Below are 19,334 nucleotides of genomic sequence, written 5' to 3'. Positions count from 1 at the left end.
GAGAGAGATTTGTGTATTTCCAGTTCTACACACACACACACACACACACACACACACACACACACACACACACACACACACACACACACACACACACACACACACACACGCAAACAAGTACACATCGACTGAGTGCTGCAGGAAAGACAGAAGGGCTTCTGGCCAAGGCAGCTGCAGTATGCAGAGGTGGGTTTTTCTATTTAACTTTTGTTTTTATTGTACTCCTTCTGCTTCCTATTTTTCAGCCTCTACCTCACCAGTGAGTAGAGTCACTTCCTGAGGTATTCACTAGAAAGTTAGTAAGTAAGGAATGTAGTCCTCTTTCATTCCTTTCCAAAAGGACAATTTAGGGTATATGCTCTACTCTGCTTCTGTACTATTCTGTCCCCCCCACACACACACACACCACTAGGGATGTGCACAGAGAAAATATTCATATTTTTTTCATCCCTAGTTCTTTTTTGAGGAGTGTCTCTTTCAATTTACCAGGGGAGGATACTCGATTCATGGGACTTGTTGTCAAGTCAGACTTAAGTCACACTGATGACTCACTTCAGACTCTACTTGAGTTTTTTGTTTTGTTTTGTTTTTTTCCCCCTTGATGACTCAGACTTAATGTGTGACTTGGAACTGATTAATCCCTCCCATTTTTTTCTGGAGAAAAAAACTTGTTTTCAATAGGGCTTTGGACTTGCAGCTTGGGACTTGAGACCAAAGACTCTGATTCAGCCTCAAACCCAAAGACTTGCCGATATCTCTGTGATTTAATATATTTCATGCACTTGTCCTATAATTTTATATGAAAGTGAGAACCTCTTTCAAGTCATTCATTTGGGGCTTCCTCACGCTTACATCCTGAAAATCTTTTAAAAAAATACAAAAGCCTTAAAAATGCAAACATGAGGCAACAGAGAATTAACAGAGAATCAGTCTTCTTCAAGGAAGCAATAGTACAATATTTAAAAAGTACAGAATTAAAACAACAACAACCCACACATCTTAGTGGCATGACACAAAGTCCATCTTCCCTATGCAAACCTATTACAGAGGCAAAGAAAATGGTCCCATACCACCCACAAAGATATCCACTTTAACAGAATAAAAATACAGACATTAACCAAATAACAACCTTATGAAATCAAACTAACATGGAAAGCACACATACACAGAGATTCAAAATTTGCACTCTGCCTGATGTTCTGATTGGCTGCTGACAAAAGCCATCTCAACGCTATTGCATGAAGAGTTTCCTGGGAGCAAAGAAGAAAGAAAGGGTGCAAGAAAGAGGGAATACAGTGTGAAGAAAATCAAAAAAATGTCCATGTATGCCTCTTTCATCAATACAAATTAGAGATGGGGATATTCGGATTCATATATGAATCCGAATATCCCCAACTCAACTGGATCTAATGAGGGTCCAGACCCTGGGACCAGACTGTCCACTCACACGTCTTGCTGCAGCACCGGTTCCACTCATCCTGCCAATGGTGCCCAGAGCATCACTCTCTTCCTGCTTGGCTGGCCACTCAGCAGCTGTGTGGGGAGGCTCATCCTCCTGCCCCCTTCCTGGAGTGACCAGCCGAGCAAGAAGAGAGTGGCACTCAGGGTACCATTAGTAAGATGAGGAGGACCAGTGCTGCAGCAAGATCTGTGTGTGGATGGTCTGGTCCCACAGAGCCTTGTTAAATTAAGCTCTGTTGGGATATTTGTATATAAATACGAATATCCCAATTTCCAATAGAAATCATTTGTTTTAGGTGCTAGATGTTGATTATGAGTGAAACAATATTAAAAGACCCATCAGTACTCTTCATCCAACTATCTGTGGTAGACCTTAAATAATGGTACTTCACCCACCAGACTTCAACAGCTGAGTCTAAGACTTTGGAGTAGGAAAGACAAGTTAGATTGATTTATGAAGTAAAGCACACACTCTCTATTCCCCGTTGCACCCACTGAGCATCTCCCTTAGTTTTTCTCTCTCTTTCCCCACTTCTCATAACAATGATCAAATGCAAAATTCAAGATTCTGTTCCATCCTGTCAATGCCTTTGGTTCTTTGCTCCACCCAATGGTCACCCCAGAAATGCACAAATGCCTTGACTTGGCTCCCATTTACACCTCTAGCCAAAGAGAGTGCATATTGTCACTAACAGGATACTTCTCTAGTGTTTTATTCTCCTTCTTAATTGTTCCCTGCTGTTTAACTCAGGCTTCAACAAAATTATATAGCATTTGGGGAAAAAGAAGCAACCCAGTAACCCAGCATTAGAGGCTATGAAAAAGAACACTTCGAACTCTACTATGTGCTTTCCTTTGGCAGTCAAATAGACTGGAACAAAACACATCCAAATGATACACAATACCCCTATGCTGAATGTGATCAGTGTGGATTCATTGAAATCGTCCGGCAGCTTCCGGGCAAAAAAAGCCACAGTGAAGCTGATAAAGGCTATCAAGCCCGTGAAGCTCAGTTCAGAATAAAATATTTGGAATGATGATGCATTGCACCACAGGATTATTTCTTCTGGCAATGAATGAATGTCAGTATCAGGAAATGGGGGAGAGGTCACCAGCCACACAAGGCAAATGGTCACTTGAAGAGTAGAGCAGGCAAGAATAATAAAGCTGGCCAGTTTCTTCCCTACCCACTTTTTGATCCTTGATCCTGGCTGCATAGCCTTGAAAGCTAGGACAACTGTAATAGTTTTTGCCAACAATGTAGAAACAGTGACAGTGAAGATAATATCAGAGGTCATACGTTGGAGGATACATGTCGCTGTCTCAGGTCGGCCAATGAACAGAAATGTACAAAGGAAGCAAAGGAGGAGAGAGATGAGAAGAGTGTAGGTAAGGTCTTGGTTGTTGGCTTTAACGATGGGAGTGTTGTGGTACTTCATAAATATTCCTAGGACCAGAGATGTTATCAGCACCAATGAAAGTGCAAAAATAGCTAAAGTGATGCCCAGAGGTTCCTCATAAGATAAGAAAGTTATTCTCTTGGGAACACAGGAGTTCTGGTCCTTATTTGGATAATGGTCATCTGGACATCTAGCACAGTAAGCCATGTCTGAGGAAAGAAAAGTAAAAGAAGAGCATTGGTGGAGGAAGCACCAAAAAGAGCATCTTTAATTGAGCCAACTGGAGACAAGGACTTGGAAGACCCAGGAGCCTATAAGTGCCCGACAATGGAAGGTAAAGGTAAAGGTTCCCCTCGACAATTTTTGTCCAGTCATGTTTGACTCTAGGGGGTGGTGATCATCCCTGTTTCCAAGCCATAAAGCCAGCGTTTGTCTGAAGACAATCTTCTGTGGTCACATGGCCAGTGCGACTTAGACACAGAACACTGTTACCTTCCCATCGAGGTGGTCCCTATTTATCTACCCACATTTGCATGCTTTCAAACTGCTAGGTTGGTGGGAGCTGGGACAAGTGACCGGCGCTCACTCCGTCACGTGGATTTGATCTTACAGCTGATCTACAGACCTTACAGCACAGAGGCTTCTGTGATTTAACCTGCAGCGCCACCACGTCCCTTACCTGACAATGGAAGCCCTCCTCAAAGGTCATTAGCTAGCTGGAGTCTGTGTGGAAAACTAGATCCCAGCTACATATGGTACTATGGAATGCACCAACCCTGTGAAAAGAACTTGGGCCAGGAAAAGGACTGGACTTACCATAGGTTTAATAAAGTTAATTCAGTCCTCCAATGAGCTGTTGGGTTGGGTACATCAGAGACTCAGCCTATCCTTGTATTCCATTCTCTTACTTCAATAAAGTTCAGTTCGAATAGTATTGAGAACCTTGGTTTTATTGATATGTGCTCGCCACTAAAATGCTCACCTTCCTCACCAGACACCCATCCTTTGGGACACTGAATGCAATCATAGCAGCAAAACATCTCTCCCTCTTTCCTCTTCTTCCTATAACCAGCTTGACATTTGGCACTGCAGACTGAAGATGGCTGTACCTGTCCACCAATGAAAAAAAAGAAGAGTAACTGTCTTCAGAAGAATAGTTTTAGAATCTCATGAGCCCTATACAAATATTCAGCCTAAGTGAATGTAGGATTGAAAGGGATGGGGACATGCCTGTAAACCTGTCCTCTCCATTCCAACCTCAACTGGAAGTCCTATAGAATCTTCTTCTGTACCATAAGCTCATTGAACTGATATGCTTGCTGCATTTCTGTGATCTGCAATCTCTGTTAACCAGGCTACTGGTCATAGCAAAGCAAAGCAAAGAGCAAAGTGTGCTGCTTATATACCACCCCATAGTGCTACAAGCACCCTCTGGGCGGTTTACAAGTTAATTATGCAGGCTACACATGGCCCCCCCCCAGCGACCTGGGTACTCATTTTACCGATCTCGGAAGGATAGAAGGCTGAGTCAACCTTGAGCTGGCTACCTGGGATTGAACCCCAGGTTGTGAGCACAGTTTTGACTGCAGTTCAGCGGTTTAGCCACTGCGCCACGAGGCTCATTAGAAATATTTTAAGTACATCCAGGAAAGAGACACAAATGGTTCTTTAAAAGAACCACATCCACATAAACCTGTCCTCGCCATTCTAACCCCCAACTGAAAGTCCTGTCAAACACTTGACTTTCCTATTCTCAAAAGTTTCTGATATTTATTGTTATTTACTTCAGAATAGAGATGAACACTCACCTCAGTTTGGTGGTTTGGCATGGTTTGGTTGATCAGGCCCATAGGTGTTAATTGGAGTCCATGCTCCACCTCCTCCCATGGACATCCAATCAGAAACAATGCCATGGGCTTCCTTACTCTGCCTCCTCTTCTGAGTGGACACCCACTGGAAGAGGCTGGGTGTTGAATCTGGGAACCCCACACAACACCTATGGGTCTGATCCGATGAACCACACTGAACTGCTGAAACATGGTAAGTGCCCATCTCTATTTTAGAATCAGGAACAATAGGGAATCAAACTCCTAATTTCTGGCTCCACAGTCAGATACCGAAACCACTCAGCTATCCAGCCAGCATATAATGAACTTTAGACACTAACATTTTTGTATGTTGGACTCTCATGGGAAAAAAGTACACTCCAGCTCATTTAAAGTTTCATATAATATTTTGATCCATTGTTCTTGAAACCCATGATTTCCTTCACATCTTGTGCAAGGCCCATGTATGTACTTTATATATCATGCTGTAGTAGAAAATTCATTATTCACATCTAAAACTGGGAAATTTCCCCAAATGCTTACATTCATGTATCACCTGATTAAACGAGCTGTGCCATACAATGAGATCTTCATTAATGATTAATGTTTCATCTGGAGAATTTGGAGACGCTGTTCTTCCGACTTTCACTCCAAAGAAAGATTGATTAGGAAAGGAGACCCAATTTATAATGTCAAATCCTGTAACTGCCTCCCAATCCTGATTGAAGAAAACTTTTTCCCCGGCGCTGTTATTAAATGACACAGATGGAAGAAAATGATGGAGCTAAAGGAAAACAGACAATTTTTAAAAATGCAAATGGACAGTGACAATTGTTAAAGATAAGATGGTCCTAATTATTTATCTGCCTTTCCATATGATCACTCTGCTTCTCTTACTATCAATAGATCTGTGAAACTAATTTAACCAAATTCCAGCTTCTGAACTAATTTCGTCCTATTGGTTTCAATCAGGTCCAAAGTGGATCTAGATTAGTGTGAGATGCATTGATGATTTAAATACAATAAGAAAGACTGACAGCCATGTATGAATACCATCTACTGCAATTTGGTCTGAATTGTCTTACAAATAGCAATCACTTCATTTTGGGTTGATTTATAGCTCATCCACTTTCATTTATATACAAATCTCAGGAATATTTGCATGAATCCAAATAGTGAAAGCACATGGCAATGGGGAAAATAAGGTGTTCTCACTTGGGCTGGAGGAGGTGAAACTCAATGTCATCAAATAATCAAATAGTAAAGTTAAAACAGGCTACAAGCTTCCAAATTTCATATATATTTGTCAAAAAAAAAAGCCTGTTTCATAAATGTTGTGCAAAAAAGTCACTATATGTAAATCACATCTTTCCCACATTACAACTCATTTGCATTTCTCTCTAAGATTAATACAATGCAACTAAGTTTCACCTACATAAAAAAACCACAAAAACGTTACAGCCAATTTGATTTTTCCATTGTAAATTAAAATCCCAGAATTATGATTCTGACTCAGGTTCAAATTGAATCAGATCAAGATGGAATAGTTCTAAAGGGAATCAAACTCAAATCTAAGATTGAGTTTCAAACTCAAGCAGGATACTTTCACAAAGCTCTAATGATCAGCCCTAATGTGAACAGCCATCACCTCTGTGTTTATAAATCTCCTGGTGAAGCATTAACTATGCCCACATTGAAATGTTGAGCCAATTACCTGCCAGGACTGCAGAGTGTGAAGCTCTCTTCTTCCACCTTTCATCCTTGCATTACTTTTGGAGGTGGATGAATACATGGCATGCAAAGCATGAGCCACAGCATAAACTGCGTTGTAGATGCTGTAGCTGTGGCTAGTTACAGTCTTTGGGAATACATGCTCAGGGAGATTCTCTAGTTTCTCCTCTTCAGTACAGACATCCCCACCCACATTGCCCACAACAGAATCCTGGAAGGTACAGCCAAATGCCTCTCTCCAAAACTCCTTCATAAAACCATCTCCATTTGTTCTGGAAGGATGTCTGCTCTGAATGAATTCCGCAAATCCTTGAATTTCAGTAGAATGAACTGCAAAGGATAGAGCACCATGGAAAGCTTGTTCATCCCCAAACTTCCTACTGGTAAAGAATTTCAATTCCATACCAACTGTCAGAATCCAAACACAGCCACTTGACTTTTGCATGGCATGTCCAATGCCTTGACTTAGGAACCGTCTCAAAAGCATTATAGAACTTGCACTTCCATAGGCAACTGTGACATTGGCTTTAAAGTTCATGGCTTTATTGTAAATCTGCATAGCCCTTACAGCATAATTTGAACTGACAACATCGTAATAGAAACTAAAGAACAATTCCAAACAGATGCCATTGTCCAAAAATTCAGGAAGCATTACACGTAGGAACCATTCTAATATCTCCTCATCTGCAGCCAAAAACGCAATCCATTTCCACTTGAAATGATGAAGCAACTGGATAATTCCTCTGAATTGAATCCTTCCATTAGGAACCATCTGATAGATGGGCAGAAATCTGGCATCTTTTGTATCGACAGCAGAAGAGCCATATCTGAGCTAAAGATACATGGAGGGCGTAGACAGTGATATTTTCAAGCTGATCTGGATTATTATTTTTCTTTATATTACAGTGACATGATGTATTTAAAGGCCACATTTGCTAGCTCCATAAGATTTCCTTGCTGCAATAAAATGTATAAGAAGCAACCATGTCCTTCACTTGATAAATGTGGTTCAAGACCATGCTGAAGTAGCATAGCCCCAGGAAAGGAGGAAAATATCAATTTTCCACCATTGAATCTTAATGCTTTTTCAACAAGTTTTAATCTGTAAAGTCAGTGACCTATCAAAAGAGCGGAGACACCTAGATTCTGATGCCAGTGATACAAATAAAATGCTAGTTTACAACTCTAAAAACAGCAACAACAGGAAGAACAATGTCATAAAAAGTAAAAACAGGCAAATGACTCAAGGAGCAACAACAGGAGCAACAAGAGGGTTTATGGAATACAGCAGAACTTGACTTAAACTGAAAATAAAAAGAAGATCCTATGTGGTTCCAGGAATGCAGACACCTAAACATATGCTCTTGGTTACTTTCCAAAACAAATCAGTTCTTCAATTATCTCTGTCAAGAACTATACTTAATTTCTAAGGTTCTCCTTGCTGTCCTTTTACCAAAAGAAAGATGACTGGGAGCGATATGCAGGAAAAGACTTTCGGGTGCCACTGAAATATGGAAGATAATTTTTGGGGAGTGGGGAGTTGATGGGTCTGTGTTTGGCCAGTTTTAAACAAGGATTATAGTCCTATTAATTATGCCTGTCACTGTTAACTCCACCAATGAAAACCTCAGCTGTGAAGTGGCACAAGTTAAGAAGTCAGTGCAGGCATCTCCTGATGCACATCCATCACATGACATGAGCAAATGCCTACATCATCATCATCGTAGAACTGGAGAGCTGGAAGGGACCCTAAGGATCATTGAATCCAGCCCATATGAGACACAATAGGGCAGTGGTCCCCAACCTTAGGCCTCCAGATGTTCTTGGACTACAACTCCCAGAAGCCTTCACCACCAACTCTGCTGGCCAGGATTTCTGGGAGTTGAAGTCCAAGAATATCTGGAGGCCCAAGGTTGGGGACCACTGCAGTAGGGAAACAAACTCCCTTCTCTAAAAGCAGTAGGCTCTGATTCCACAGCCAGATATTTAAACATTTGTGCTGTCCAGCAGTTCAGTTCTTCACTTGCAACAAGTTATAGTTGCAGCTGAATTTTATGCCAATGGAGTTCTGCTGTCATATTTTTTCAGCTGGGTTCTGGCCAGGGTTGTAAAAACCATAACTTCTAGGCATTTGTTACTGCTGCTGTTGTTACTTGAGTCATTTGTCTGTTTTTACTTTTTATGACACTGTTCCCTTTGTTGTTGCTGCTTTTAGAGTTACCAACTAGCATTTTATTTGTATCACTGGCATCAGAATCTAGATGTCTCAATAAAATAGAATAAGACATTTTCAATGGAATGTATAACATAATGCTTGCTGCTGTCAGGTACACACATCTCTGTCTCAGTACTACAAAAACAGATTTGGAATGAGAAACACTGGGAAATACAATCTACCTGTGGGATCTTGTAGATTCTAAAAAGGTTTTCCGTCTCATCAGATAAGGTAGAGATCAGTTCTTCAATGACTGCCAATAGATGGTCCTGGCTATCGCACTTGTAGTTGGGAACGCACCTGTTCCTTGAAGAAATAAGCTCAACAGTGACACGACTAGCCCACCATGCATGAAGATAGTTGTCATAAATATTGAATCCCAGAGTAATATTGGGTAACAAGCGAGGGTTTTGGTTGATTTCGTTTACAGCAAATGCCAAAGCTAGAATGTGCAGGTAGTTTTCAGTCAACAATCTATAAAGAGAAACATTTTTGGTGTGATTACCACATGACTTTCTAAGATATTTAGAAGAGTTAGAAAGACTTCCTGATGCAAATGTTTTAAATAACTATTAATATACATGACATTATCTGATGTATTTTCTGAGACAACCCAAAATGGGCTACAAAGAAGTCTAGACTATAGGTTTTGGACAGATTTGAAAACTACACTGACGCTGAGCTAAAACTAATTTTAGGTTCAGGAAAATACAAAATGGAAGGGAATTAAAACTGAGATTTGGGTGCTATGGAGATATGAACTAGCCAAAGTCAAGTTCTCCAACAAATGCATAATGGAAAGAGAGGTATATTTAAGGTATAGCAATGAGGTCACTGTCCTAGGCACTTGCATATCAAACATTCCTAAGCAATTAATTACTTAACTAAGAGTGAAATCATAGAATAATGTTCACACACAGACGTTTTAGTTGGTAGAATTCCAGGAGGAAGTTTAGTGAATTTGTGTTGACCTGAGTCAAAAAACGCCCGAAGAATGCTGGCTCCATAGATGAGATCTCCTGATTGATAATATTTGGGAAGAATTGATTGCAGATGAGACATCCCACATGTACGTGTCTGAGCTTCAGATACAACCTCAGGAAGCATAAAAAAGAAGAGTATTAATATCATCATCGTGAATACAAATCTCCCCTCTGAAAACAGACTTACGAATATGCATCTAAAATCTAAACTAGTAGCAATATAAAACGTAAAGTACTAGAGATCACTCTGATGGATGTGTGTCACTACTTATCTCCTAGCACCTCCTCTAAAATATTTTGGGGTACATTTATACCATGCTTTGAAATATTTCTTATTTAGTTTTGTCAGCACTGCAAAGCAACATGTTTGAAATAGCAAAATGAATTGGGGTTATTTTGATAATTATGGGAACTCAAAGTGGTGTATTCTCTGTGGCGTAGTTTAAAAAAATGTTTTTGCCACATCTCAGGAGACATACACTTCAATTCAAGTATTTTTAATGAAATTGTAGAACAATAACAATGTCTGACTCCCTGGTGAACAGCAATTAAATTTATGTCTCAGATATGAATTATACTAGATTTTGGGCATAGAATCAAAAAGATAATAATTTTTCCAAAGTTTTTCCCCCCTCTTTTAGGAAAACAAAATATGCTTTTTTTGGAGCAATTTCCAAACATAATTGTTTTCATTTATTTCCGCAAAAATAAAGCAAAATAAAATGACAATAAATTTTCTAATACTTATAAAATTTACAGTGTGAGCTTTCATGGATTATAATCCATTTTCTCCAAATTTATATATAATGTTGTTGGCCTAGTGCTGAGCAGGCCCCAAGCCATCTGAAGCTACATACAAAGAAGGCAACACACAATTATTTTTGAGAAGAACAGGCCACAACTTTATTAGTTACAGCAACAGTCCTGTGGGCCAATTTTGGGGAACTGAATCCAATACATCTAGAGACCCAAATGCCTTCCAATGCCCACCACCAACCACTTTAGCAGGTGTTGAGGATTCCACCAGAAGTGGAAGTCCTCTGGAGACCACACAGGTGTACGCCACTCCATGACTCCCTGAAATCTGGGGTAGGGCCACACTAACAGGTCCTTGAGCTAGAACAAGCTCTCCAGCTCGAGACCGTAAAGAAGGCCAATGTATATGCTGTCGTAAACAATGACAGTTCATACTTGGATCAACATTCTTGACTGACAGGAGATATCAGCGCACAATGAATGGGCATGGGAATGGGCTTCCTCCTATCAGAAACCCACAGGGTGGCTCTCTTCCACCCATTTATGGCCTACATTTAGGGATCTGGGAAATCCTGATCCTGAGTAAAAAAGGCAATTGCTGTCAAGTGAGTGTGCATTGTCCTGGGCGCAAGGCCCTGTTGTCACAATGCAGTAGTCATTATTTATAAATTTCTGGGGGAAACATATTTTCCCCACAAAAGACAAATATGTTGTTATTCTGCAGTGGCACACACTTGATACTCATTACAAATAAAAAAAAATAGTTTCTCTTTTCCAGAGATTCATACACATTTTGAATGTGTATTCAGGAATAACAAAAATACCTTCACAGACCTTGTTGGTGTTATGTGTTGCTGGGGGTTTACTCAAATATTATCTGACAAAATATTCTATGACAAAAGTGATTTAACTGTTCAAACATTTTAGAACTTTAGGTCAGCTTATCCACATACAATAAAACTGGAATATTATTATCATTAAAGGTAAAGGTTCCCCTTGACAATTTTTGTCCAGTCATGTTCGACTCTAGGGGACGGTGCTCATCCCCATTTCCAAGCCATAGAGCCAGCGTTGTCTGAAGACAATCTTCCGTGGACACATGGCCAGTGCGACTTAGACACGGAATGCTGTTACCTTCCCATCGAGGTGGTCCCTATTTATCTACTTGCATTTGCGTGCTTTTGAACCGCTAGGTTGGTGGGAGCTGGGACAAGTGACGGGCGCTCACTCCTTCGCGTGGATTTGATCTTATGACTGCTGGTCTTCTGACCTTGTGGCACAGAGGCTTCTGCAGTTTAACCCGCAGCGCCACCACGTCCCTTTATTATCATTAAACTGTTCTTAAAATAAATGATAGACTATGTAATATGGAAGGGTTTATTTACATATTTATGGAGAAAGATTAATTAGTATCATAGGTATAACATCATTTAGCTGTGATACAATAGCATTCATTACTGTACAGAAAGATATAAAGAGGAATTCCTGTCAGGGTCAGGTTCCCACTAAGCAGACTGCCAGGATGGAGGACATTCTTCACAAAATGCAAATGTTTGTATTACATTTGTATACGTTAATTTAAATTAATATGCATATCACATGTAGACCTTATTACTATAATTCAAGTGGAAATACACTACTGTTCTCCATGGTGCACAAAACTGTGACTAGGTAACCACCATGGGGCACAGCAATGAGATAAAAATTTAATAAAATATAATTGGTGAACATCTTTCGCTATATTAATTTAACATATCGTTGAAATAACTCTGTCACATTTTTCTAATTTTAAACAATTATTAAGTGCTGTAGAAAGTATCTACTAAAGATCTTCACCACCTCTCCTGATCTGAGATCTACATAAAGATAGTTCTTTTTTGAGGAGTGTCTCTTTCAATTTACCAAGGGGAGGATACCCGATTCATGGGACTTGTTGTCAAGTCAGACTTAAGTGACACTAATGACTCACTTCAGACTCTACTTGAGTTTTTTTGTTTTTTTCCCCTTGATGACTCAGACTTAACATGTGACTTGGAACTGATTAATCCCTCCCATTTTTTTCTGGAGAAAAAAACTTGTTTTCAATGGGGCTTTGGACTTGCAGCTTGGGACTTGAGACCAAAGACTTGGATTCAGATTCAAACCCAAAGATTTGCCAATATCTCTGTGATTTAATATATTTCATGAACTTGTCCTATAATTTTATATGAAAGTGAGAACCTCTTTCAAGTCATTCATTTGGGGCTTCCTACTCTTACATTCTGAAAATCTTTATTAAAAAATACAAAAGCCTTAAAAATGTAACACGAGGCAACAGAGAATTAACAGAGAATCAGTCTTCTTCAAGGAAGCAACAGTACAATATTTAAAAAGTACAGAATTAAAACAACAACAACCCACACATCTTAGTGGCATGACACAAAGTCCATCTTCCCTGTGCACACCCATCACAGAGGCAAAGAAAATGGTCCCATACCACCCACAAAGATATCCACTTTAACAGAATAAAAATGCAGACATTAACCAAATAACAACTTTATGAAATCAAACTAACATGGAAAGCACACATACACAGAGATTCAAAATTTGCACTCTGCCTGATGTTCTGATTAGCTGCTGACAAAAGCCATCTCAACGCTATTGCATGAAGAGTTTCCTGGGAGCGAAGAAGAAAGAAAGGGTGCAAGAAAGAGGGAATACAGTGTGAAGAAAATCAAAAAAATGTCCATGTATGCCTCTTTCATCAATACAAATTAGAGATGGGGATATTCGGATTCATATATGAATCCGAATATCCCCAACTCAACTGGATCTAATGAGGGTCCAGACCCTGGGACCAGACTGTCCACTCACACGTCTTGCTGCAGCACCGGTTCCACTCATCCTGCCAATGGTGCCCAGAGCATCACTCTCTTCCTGCTTGGCTGGCCACTCAGCAGCTGTGTGGGGAGGCTCATCCTCCTGCCCCCTGCCTGGAGTGACCAGCCGAGCAAGAAGAGAGTGGCACTCAGGGTACCATTAGTAAGATGAGGAGGACCAGTGCTGCAGCAAGATCTGTGTGTGGATGGTCTGGTCCCACAGAGCCTTGTTAAATTAAGCTCTGTTGGGATATTTGTATACAAATACGAATATCCCAATTTCTAATAGAAATCATTTGTTTTAGGCGCTAGATGTTGATTATGAGTGAAACAATATTAAAAGACCCATCAGTACTCTTCATCCAACTATCTGTGGTAGACCTTAAATAATGGTACTTCACGCACCAGACTTCAACAGCTGAGTCTAAGACCTTGGAGTAGGAAAGACAAGTTAGATAGATTTATGAAGTAAAGCATACATTCTCCATTCCCCATTGCACCCACTGAGCATCTCCCTTAGTTTTTCTCTCTCTTTCCCCACTTCTAATAATAATGGTCAAATGCAAAATTCAAGATGAGGCGTCCATTGAGATTCTGTTCCATCCTGTCAATGCCTTTGGTTCTTTGCTCCACCCAATGGTCACCCCAGAAATGCACAAATGCCTTGACTTGGCTCCCATTTACACCTCTAGCCAAAGAGAGTGCATATTGTCACTAACAGGATACTTCTCTAGTGTTTTATTCTCCTTCTTAATTGTTCCCTGCTGTTTAACTCAGGCTTCAACAAAATTATATAGCATTTGGGGAAAAAGAAGCAACCCAGTAACCCAGCATTAGAGGCTATGAAAAAGAACACTTCGAACTCTACTATGTGCTTTCCTTTGGCAGTCAAATAGACTGGAACAAAGCACATCCAAATGATACAAAATACCCCCATGCTGAATGTGATCAGTGTGGATTCACTGAAACCGTCCGGCAGCTTCCTGGCAAAAAAAGCCACAGTGAAGCTGATAAAGGCTATCAAGCCCGTGAAGCTCAGTTCAGAAAAAAGTATTTGGAATGATGATGCATTGCACCACAGGATTATTTCTTCTGGCAATGAATGAATGTCAGTATCAGGAAATGGGGGAGAGGTCACCAGCCACACAAGGCAAACAGTCACTTGAAGAGTAGAGCAGGCAAGAATAATAAAACTGGCCAGTTTCTTCCCTACCCACTTTTTGATCCTTGATCCTGGCTGCATAGCCTTGAAAGCTAGGACAACTGTAATAGTTTTTGCCAACAATGTAGAAACAGTGACAGTGAAGATAATATCAGAGGTCATACTTTGGAGGATACATGTCGCTGTCTCAGGTCGGCCAATGAACAGAAATGTACAAAGGAAGCAAAGGAGGAGAGAGATGAGAAGAGTGTAGGTAAGGTCTTGGTTGTTGGCTTTAACGATGGGAGTGTTGTGGTACTTCATAAATATTCCTAGGACCAGAGATGTTATCAGCACCAATGAAAGTGCAAAAATAGCTAAAGTGATGCCCAGAGGTTCCTCATAAGATAAGAAAGTTATTCTCTTGGGAACACAGGAGTTCTGGTCCTTATTTGGATAATGGTCATCTGGACATCTAGTACAGTAAGCCATGTCTGAGGAAAGAAAATTTAAAAAAGAGCACTGGTGGAGGAAGCACCAGAAAGAGCGTCTTTAATTGAGCCAACTGGAGACAAGGACTTGGAAGACCCAGGAGCCTGTAAGTGCCTGAAAATGGAAGGTAAAGGTAAAGGTTCCCCTTGACAATTTTTGTCCAGTCATGTTCGACTCTAGGGGGTGGTGCTCATCCCTGTTTCCAAGCCATAGAGTCAGCGTTTGTCTGAAGACAATCTTCCCTGGTCACATGGCCAGTGCGACTTAGACACGGAACACTGTTACCTTCCCATCGAGGTGGTCCCTATTTATCTACCCGCATTTGCATGCTTTCGAACCGCTAGGTTGGCGGGAGCTGGGACAAGCGATGGCCGCTCACTCCGTCACGTGGATTTGATCTTACAGCTGAAGATCTACAGACCTTACAGCACAGAGGCTTCTGCGGTTTAATCCGCAGCGCCACCACGTCCCTTACCTGACAATGGAAGCCCTCCTCAAAGGTCATTAGCTAGCTGGAGTCTGTGTGGAAAACTAGATCCCAGCTAGGTATGGACTATGGAATGCACCAACCCTGTGAAAAGAACTTGGGCCAGGAAAAGGACTGGACTTACCATAGGTTTAATAAAGTTAATTCAGGCCTCCAATGAGCTGTTGGGTGGGTACATCAGAGACTCAGCCTATCCTTGTATTCCATTCTCTTACTTCAATAAAGTTCATTTCGGGTAGTATTGAGAACCTTGGTTTCATTGATATGTGTTCGCCACTAAAATGCTCACCTTCCTCACCAGACACCCATCCTTTGGGACACTGAATGCAATCATAGCAGCAAAACATCTCTCCCTCTTTCCTCTTCTTCCTATAACCAGCTTGACATTTGGCACTGCAGACTGAAGATGGCTGTACCTGTCCACCAATGAAAAAAAAGAAGAGTAACTGTCTTCAGAAGAATAGTTTTAGAATCTCATGAGCCCTATACAAATATTCAGCCTAAGTGAATGTAGGATTGAAAGGGATGGGGACATGCCTGTAAACCTGTCCTCTCCATTCCAACCTCAACTGGAAGTCCTATAGAATCTTCTTCTGTACCATAAGCTCATTGAACTGATATGCTTGCTGCATTTCTGTGATCTGCAATCTCTGTTAACCAGGCTACTGGTCATAGCAAAGCAAAGCAAAGAGCAAAGTGTGCTGCTTATATACCACCCCATAGTGCTACAAGCACCCTCTGGGCGGTTTACAAGTTAATTATGCAGGCTACACATTGCCCCCCCCCCAGCGACCTGGGTACTCATTTTACCGATCTCGGAAGGATAGAAGGCTGAGTCAACCTTGAGCTGGCTACCTGGGATTGAACCCCAGGTTGTGAGCACAGTTTTGGCTGCAGTTCAGCGGTTTAGGCACTGCGCCACGAGGCTCATTAGAAATATTATAAGTACATCCAGGAAAGAGACACAAATGGTTCTTAAAAAGAACCACATCCACATAAACCTGTCCTCGCCATTCTAACCCCCAACTGAAAGTCCTGTCAAGCACTTGACTTTCCTATTCTCAAAAGTTTCTGACATTTATTGTTATTTACTTAAGAATAGAGATGAACACTTACCTCAGTTAGGTGGTTTGGCATGGTTTGGTTGATCAGGCCCATAGGTGTTAATTGGAGTCCATGCTCCACCTCCTCCCATGGACATCCAATCAGAAACAATGCCATGGGCTTCCTTACTCTGCCTCCTCTTCTGAGTGGGCGCCCTCAGGAAGAGGCTGGGTGTTGAATCTGGGAAGCCCACACAACACCTATGGGTCTGATCCGATGAACCACACTGAACTGCTGAAACATGGTAAGTGCCCATCTCTACTTTCGAATCAGGTACAATAGGGAATCAAACTCCTAATTTCTGGCTAAACAGTCAGATACTGAAACCACTCAGCCATCCAGCCAGCATATAATGAACTTTAGACACTAACATTTTTGTATGTTGGACTCTCATGGGAAAAAAGTACACTCCAGCTCATTTAAAGTTTCATATAATATTTTGATCCATTGTTCTTGAAACCCATGATTTCCTTCACATCTTGTGCAAGGCCCATGTATGTACTTTATATATCATGCTGTAGCAGAAAATTCACTATTCACATCTAAAACTGGGAAATTTCCCCAAATGCTTACATTCATGTATCACCTGATTAAACGAGCTGTGCCATACAATGAGATCTTCATTAATGATTAATGTTTCATCTGGAGAATTTGGAGAAGCTGTTCTTCCGACTTTCACTCCAAAGAAAGATTGATTAGGAAAGGAGACCCAATTTATAATGTCAAATCCTGTAACTGCCTCCCAATCCTGGTTGAAGAAAACTTTTTCCCCGGCGCTGTTATTAAATGACACAGATGGAAGAAAATGATGGAGCTAAAGGAAAAAAGACAAATTTTAAAAATGCAAATGGACAGTAACTGTTAAAGATAAGATGGTCCTAATTATTTATCTGCCTTTCCATGTGATCACTCTGCTTCTCTTACTATCAATAGGTCTGTGCAACTAATTTAACCAAACTTCAGCTTCTGAACTAATTTGGACCTATTGGTTCCAATCAAGTCCAAAGTGGATCTAGATTAGTGTGAGATACATTGATAATTTAGATCCAATAAGAAAGCCTGATTGCCATGTATGAATACCATCTACTGCAATTTGGTCCAAATTATTTGTCTTACAAATAGAATCACTTCATTTTGGGTCAATTTATAGTTCATCCAGTTCCATTTATATACAACTCTCAGGAATATTTGCATGACTCCAAATAGTGAAAGCACACGGCAATGGGGAAAATAAGGTGTTCTCACTTGGGCTGGAGGAGGTGAAAATCAATGTTATCAATTAATCAAATAATAAAGTTAAAAGGGGCTACAAGCTTCCACATTTTATATATATTTGTTCAAAAAAGCCTGTTTCATAAATGTTGTGCAAAAAAGTCACTATACGTAAATCACATCTTTCCCACATTACAACTCATTTGTATTTCTCTCTAAGATTAATACAATGTAACTAAGTTTCACCTACATAAAAAAAACACAAAAAGTTACAGCCAATTTGATTTTTTCATTGTAAATTAAAATCCCAGAAGTATGATTCTGACTCAGGTTCAAATTGAATCAGATCAAGATGGAATAGTTCTAAAGGGAATCAGACTCAAATCTAAGATTGAGTTTCAAATCCAAGCAGGATACTTGCACAAAGCTCTAATGATCAGCCCTAATGTGAACAGCCATCACCTCTGTGTTTATAAATCCGCTGGTGAAGCATTAACTATGCCCACATTGAAATGTTGAGCCAATTACCTGCCAGGACTGCAGAGTGTGAAGCTCTCTTCTTCCACCTTTCATCCTTGCATTACTTTTGGAGGTGGATGAATACATGGCATGCAAAGCATGAGCCACAGCATAAACTGCGTTGTAGATGCTGTAGCTGTGGCTAGTTACAGTCTTTGGGAAGACATGCTCAGGGAGATTTTCTAGTTTCTCCTCTTCAGTACAGACATCCCCACCCACATTGCCCACAAGAGAATCCTGGAAGGTACAGCCAAATACCTCACTCCAAAACTCCTTCATAAAACCATCTCCATTTGTTCTGGAAGGATGTCTGCTCTGAATGAATTCCACAAATCCTTGAATTTCAGTAAAATGAACTGCAAAGGATAGAGCACCATGGAAAACTTGTTCATCCCCAAACTTCCTACTGGTAAAGAATTTCAATTCCATACCAACTGTCAGAATCCAAACACAGCCACTTGACTTTTGCATGGCATGTCCAATGCCTTGACTTAGGAACCGTCTCAAAAGCATTATAGAACTTGCACTTCCATAGGCAACTGTGACATTGGCTTTAAAGTTCATGGCTTTATTGTAAATCTGCATAGCCCTTACAGCATAATCTGAACTGACAACATCATAATAGAAACTAAAGAACAATTCCAAACAGATGCCATTGTCCAACAATTCAGGAAGCATTACACATAGGAACCATTCTAATATCTCCTCATCTGCAGCCAAAAACGCAATCCATTTCTACTTGAAATGATGAAGCAACTGGATAATTCCTCTGAATTGAATCCTTCCATTAGGAACCATCTGATAGATGGGCAGAAATCTGGCATCTTTTGTATCGACAGCAGAAGAGCCATATCTGAGCTAAAGATACATGGAGGGCGTAGACAGTGATATTTTCAAGCTGGTCTGGATTATTATTTTTCTTTATATTACAGTGACATGATGTATTTAAATGCCACAATTATTAGCTCCATAAGATTTCCTCTGATTTTATTTGCTGCAATAAAATGTATAAGAAGCAACCATGTCCTTCACTTGATAAATGTGGTTCAAGACCATGCTGAAGTAGCACAGCTCCAGGAAAGGAGGAAAATATCAATGGTGCTCTGAGATCCATTGATTCTCCCCTAAATAGAGAGAGCAAGTCACCAC

General features: G+C 40.4%; 2 protein-coding genes across 2 annotated transcripts; both read right to left on the bottom strand.

The window, feature by feature from the left end:
- Nucleotides 1-2,165: 2,165 nt before the first annotated feature.
- On the bottom strand, nucleotides 2,166-10,805 carry LOC144583844 (vomeronasal type-2 receptor 26-like). Its single transcript, XM_078378743.1, has 6 exons — nucleotides 10,531-10,805; nucleotides 8,816-9,107; nucleotides 6,402-7,250; nucleotides 5,244-5,471; nucleotides 3,844-3,970; nucleotides 2,166-3,070 (listed from the first exon to the last, which is right to left on the bottom strand). Exons 1-6 carry the CDS (start codon nucleotides 10,803-10,805, stop codon nucleotides 2,166-2,168), a joined length of 2,676 nt encoding a protein of 891 aa, XP_078234869.1.
- Nucleotides 10,806-13,747: 2,942 nt separating this feature from the next.
- Nucleotides 13,748-18,770, bottom strand: LOC144583843 (vomeronasal type-2 receptor 26-like). The gene is made up of 4 exons (XM_078378742.1): nucleotides 18,195-18,770; nucleotides 17,041-17,268; nucleotides 15,640-15,766; nucleotides 13,748-14,865 (listed from the first exon to the last, which is right to left on the bottom strand). The coding sequence occupies exons 1-4, from the start codon at nucleotides 18,768-18,770 to the stop codon at nucleotides 13,961-13,963; spliced, it is 1,836 nt and encodes a 611-aa protein (XP_078234868.1). The 3' UTR covers nucleotides 13,748-13,960.
- Nucleotides 18,771-19,334: the final 564 nt, after the last annotated feature.

This window comes from Pogona vitticeps, chromosome 6 (genome assembly GCF_051106095.1).
Source record: "Pogona vitticeps strain Pit_001003342236 chromosome 6, PviZW2.1, whole genome shotgun sequence".
In the NCBI taxonomy this organism is placed as follows: Eukaryota; Metazoa; Chordata; class Lepidosauria; order Squamata; family Agamidae; genus Pogona; species Pogona vitticeps.
The sequence above is the reverse complement of the archived record's forward strand: the minus strand, read 5'-3'. Positions and strand labels throughout refer to the sequence as shown.

Excerpts from the sequence above, each read along its gene's own strand:
- LOC144583844 (XM_078378743.1), bottom strand. The coding sequence starts at position 10,805 with ATGAACTGTCATTGTTTACGACAGCATATACATTGGCCTTCTTTACGG. Across the intron at positions 9,108-10,530 it reads TGGCCCACAGGACTGTTGCT|ATTGTTGACTGAAAACTACC; the intron begins GTAACTAATAAA and ends TTCTCTTTATAG. Across the intron at positions 7,251-8,815 it reads GAATCTACAAGATCCCACAG|CTCAGATATGGCTCTTCTGC; the intron begins GTAGATTGTATT and ends ATGTATCTTTAG.
- LOC144583843 (XM_078378742.1), bottom strand. The coding sequence starts at position 18,770 with ATGCAGATTTACAATAAAGCCATGAACTTTAAAGCCAATGTCACAGTT. Across the intron at positions 17,269-18,194 it reads ACACTCTGCAGTCCTGGCAG|CTCCATCATTTTCTTCCATC; the intron begins GTAATTGGCTCA and ends TTTTTCCTTTAG. Across the intron at positions 14,866-15,639 it reads ATGGGTGTCTGGTGAGGAAG|ACATGGCTTACTGTACTAGA; the intron begins GTGAGCATTTTA and ends TTCTTTCCTCAG.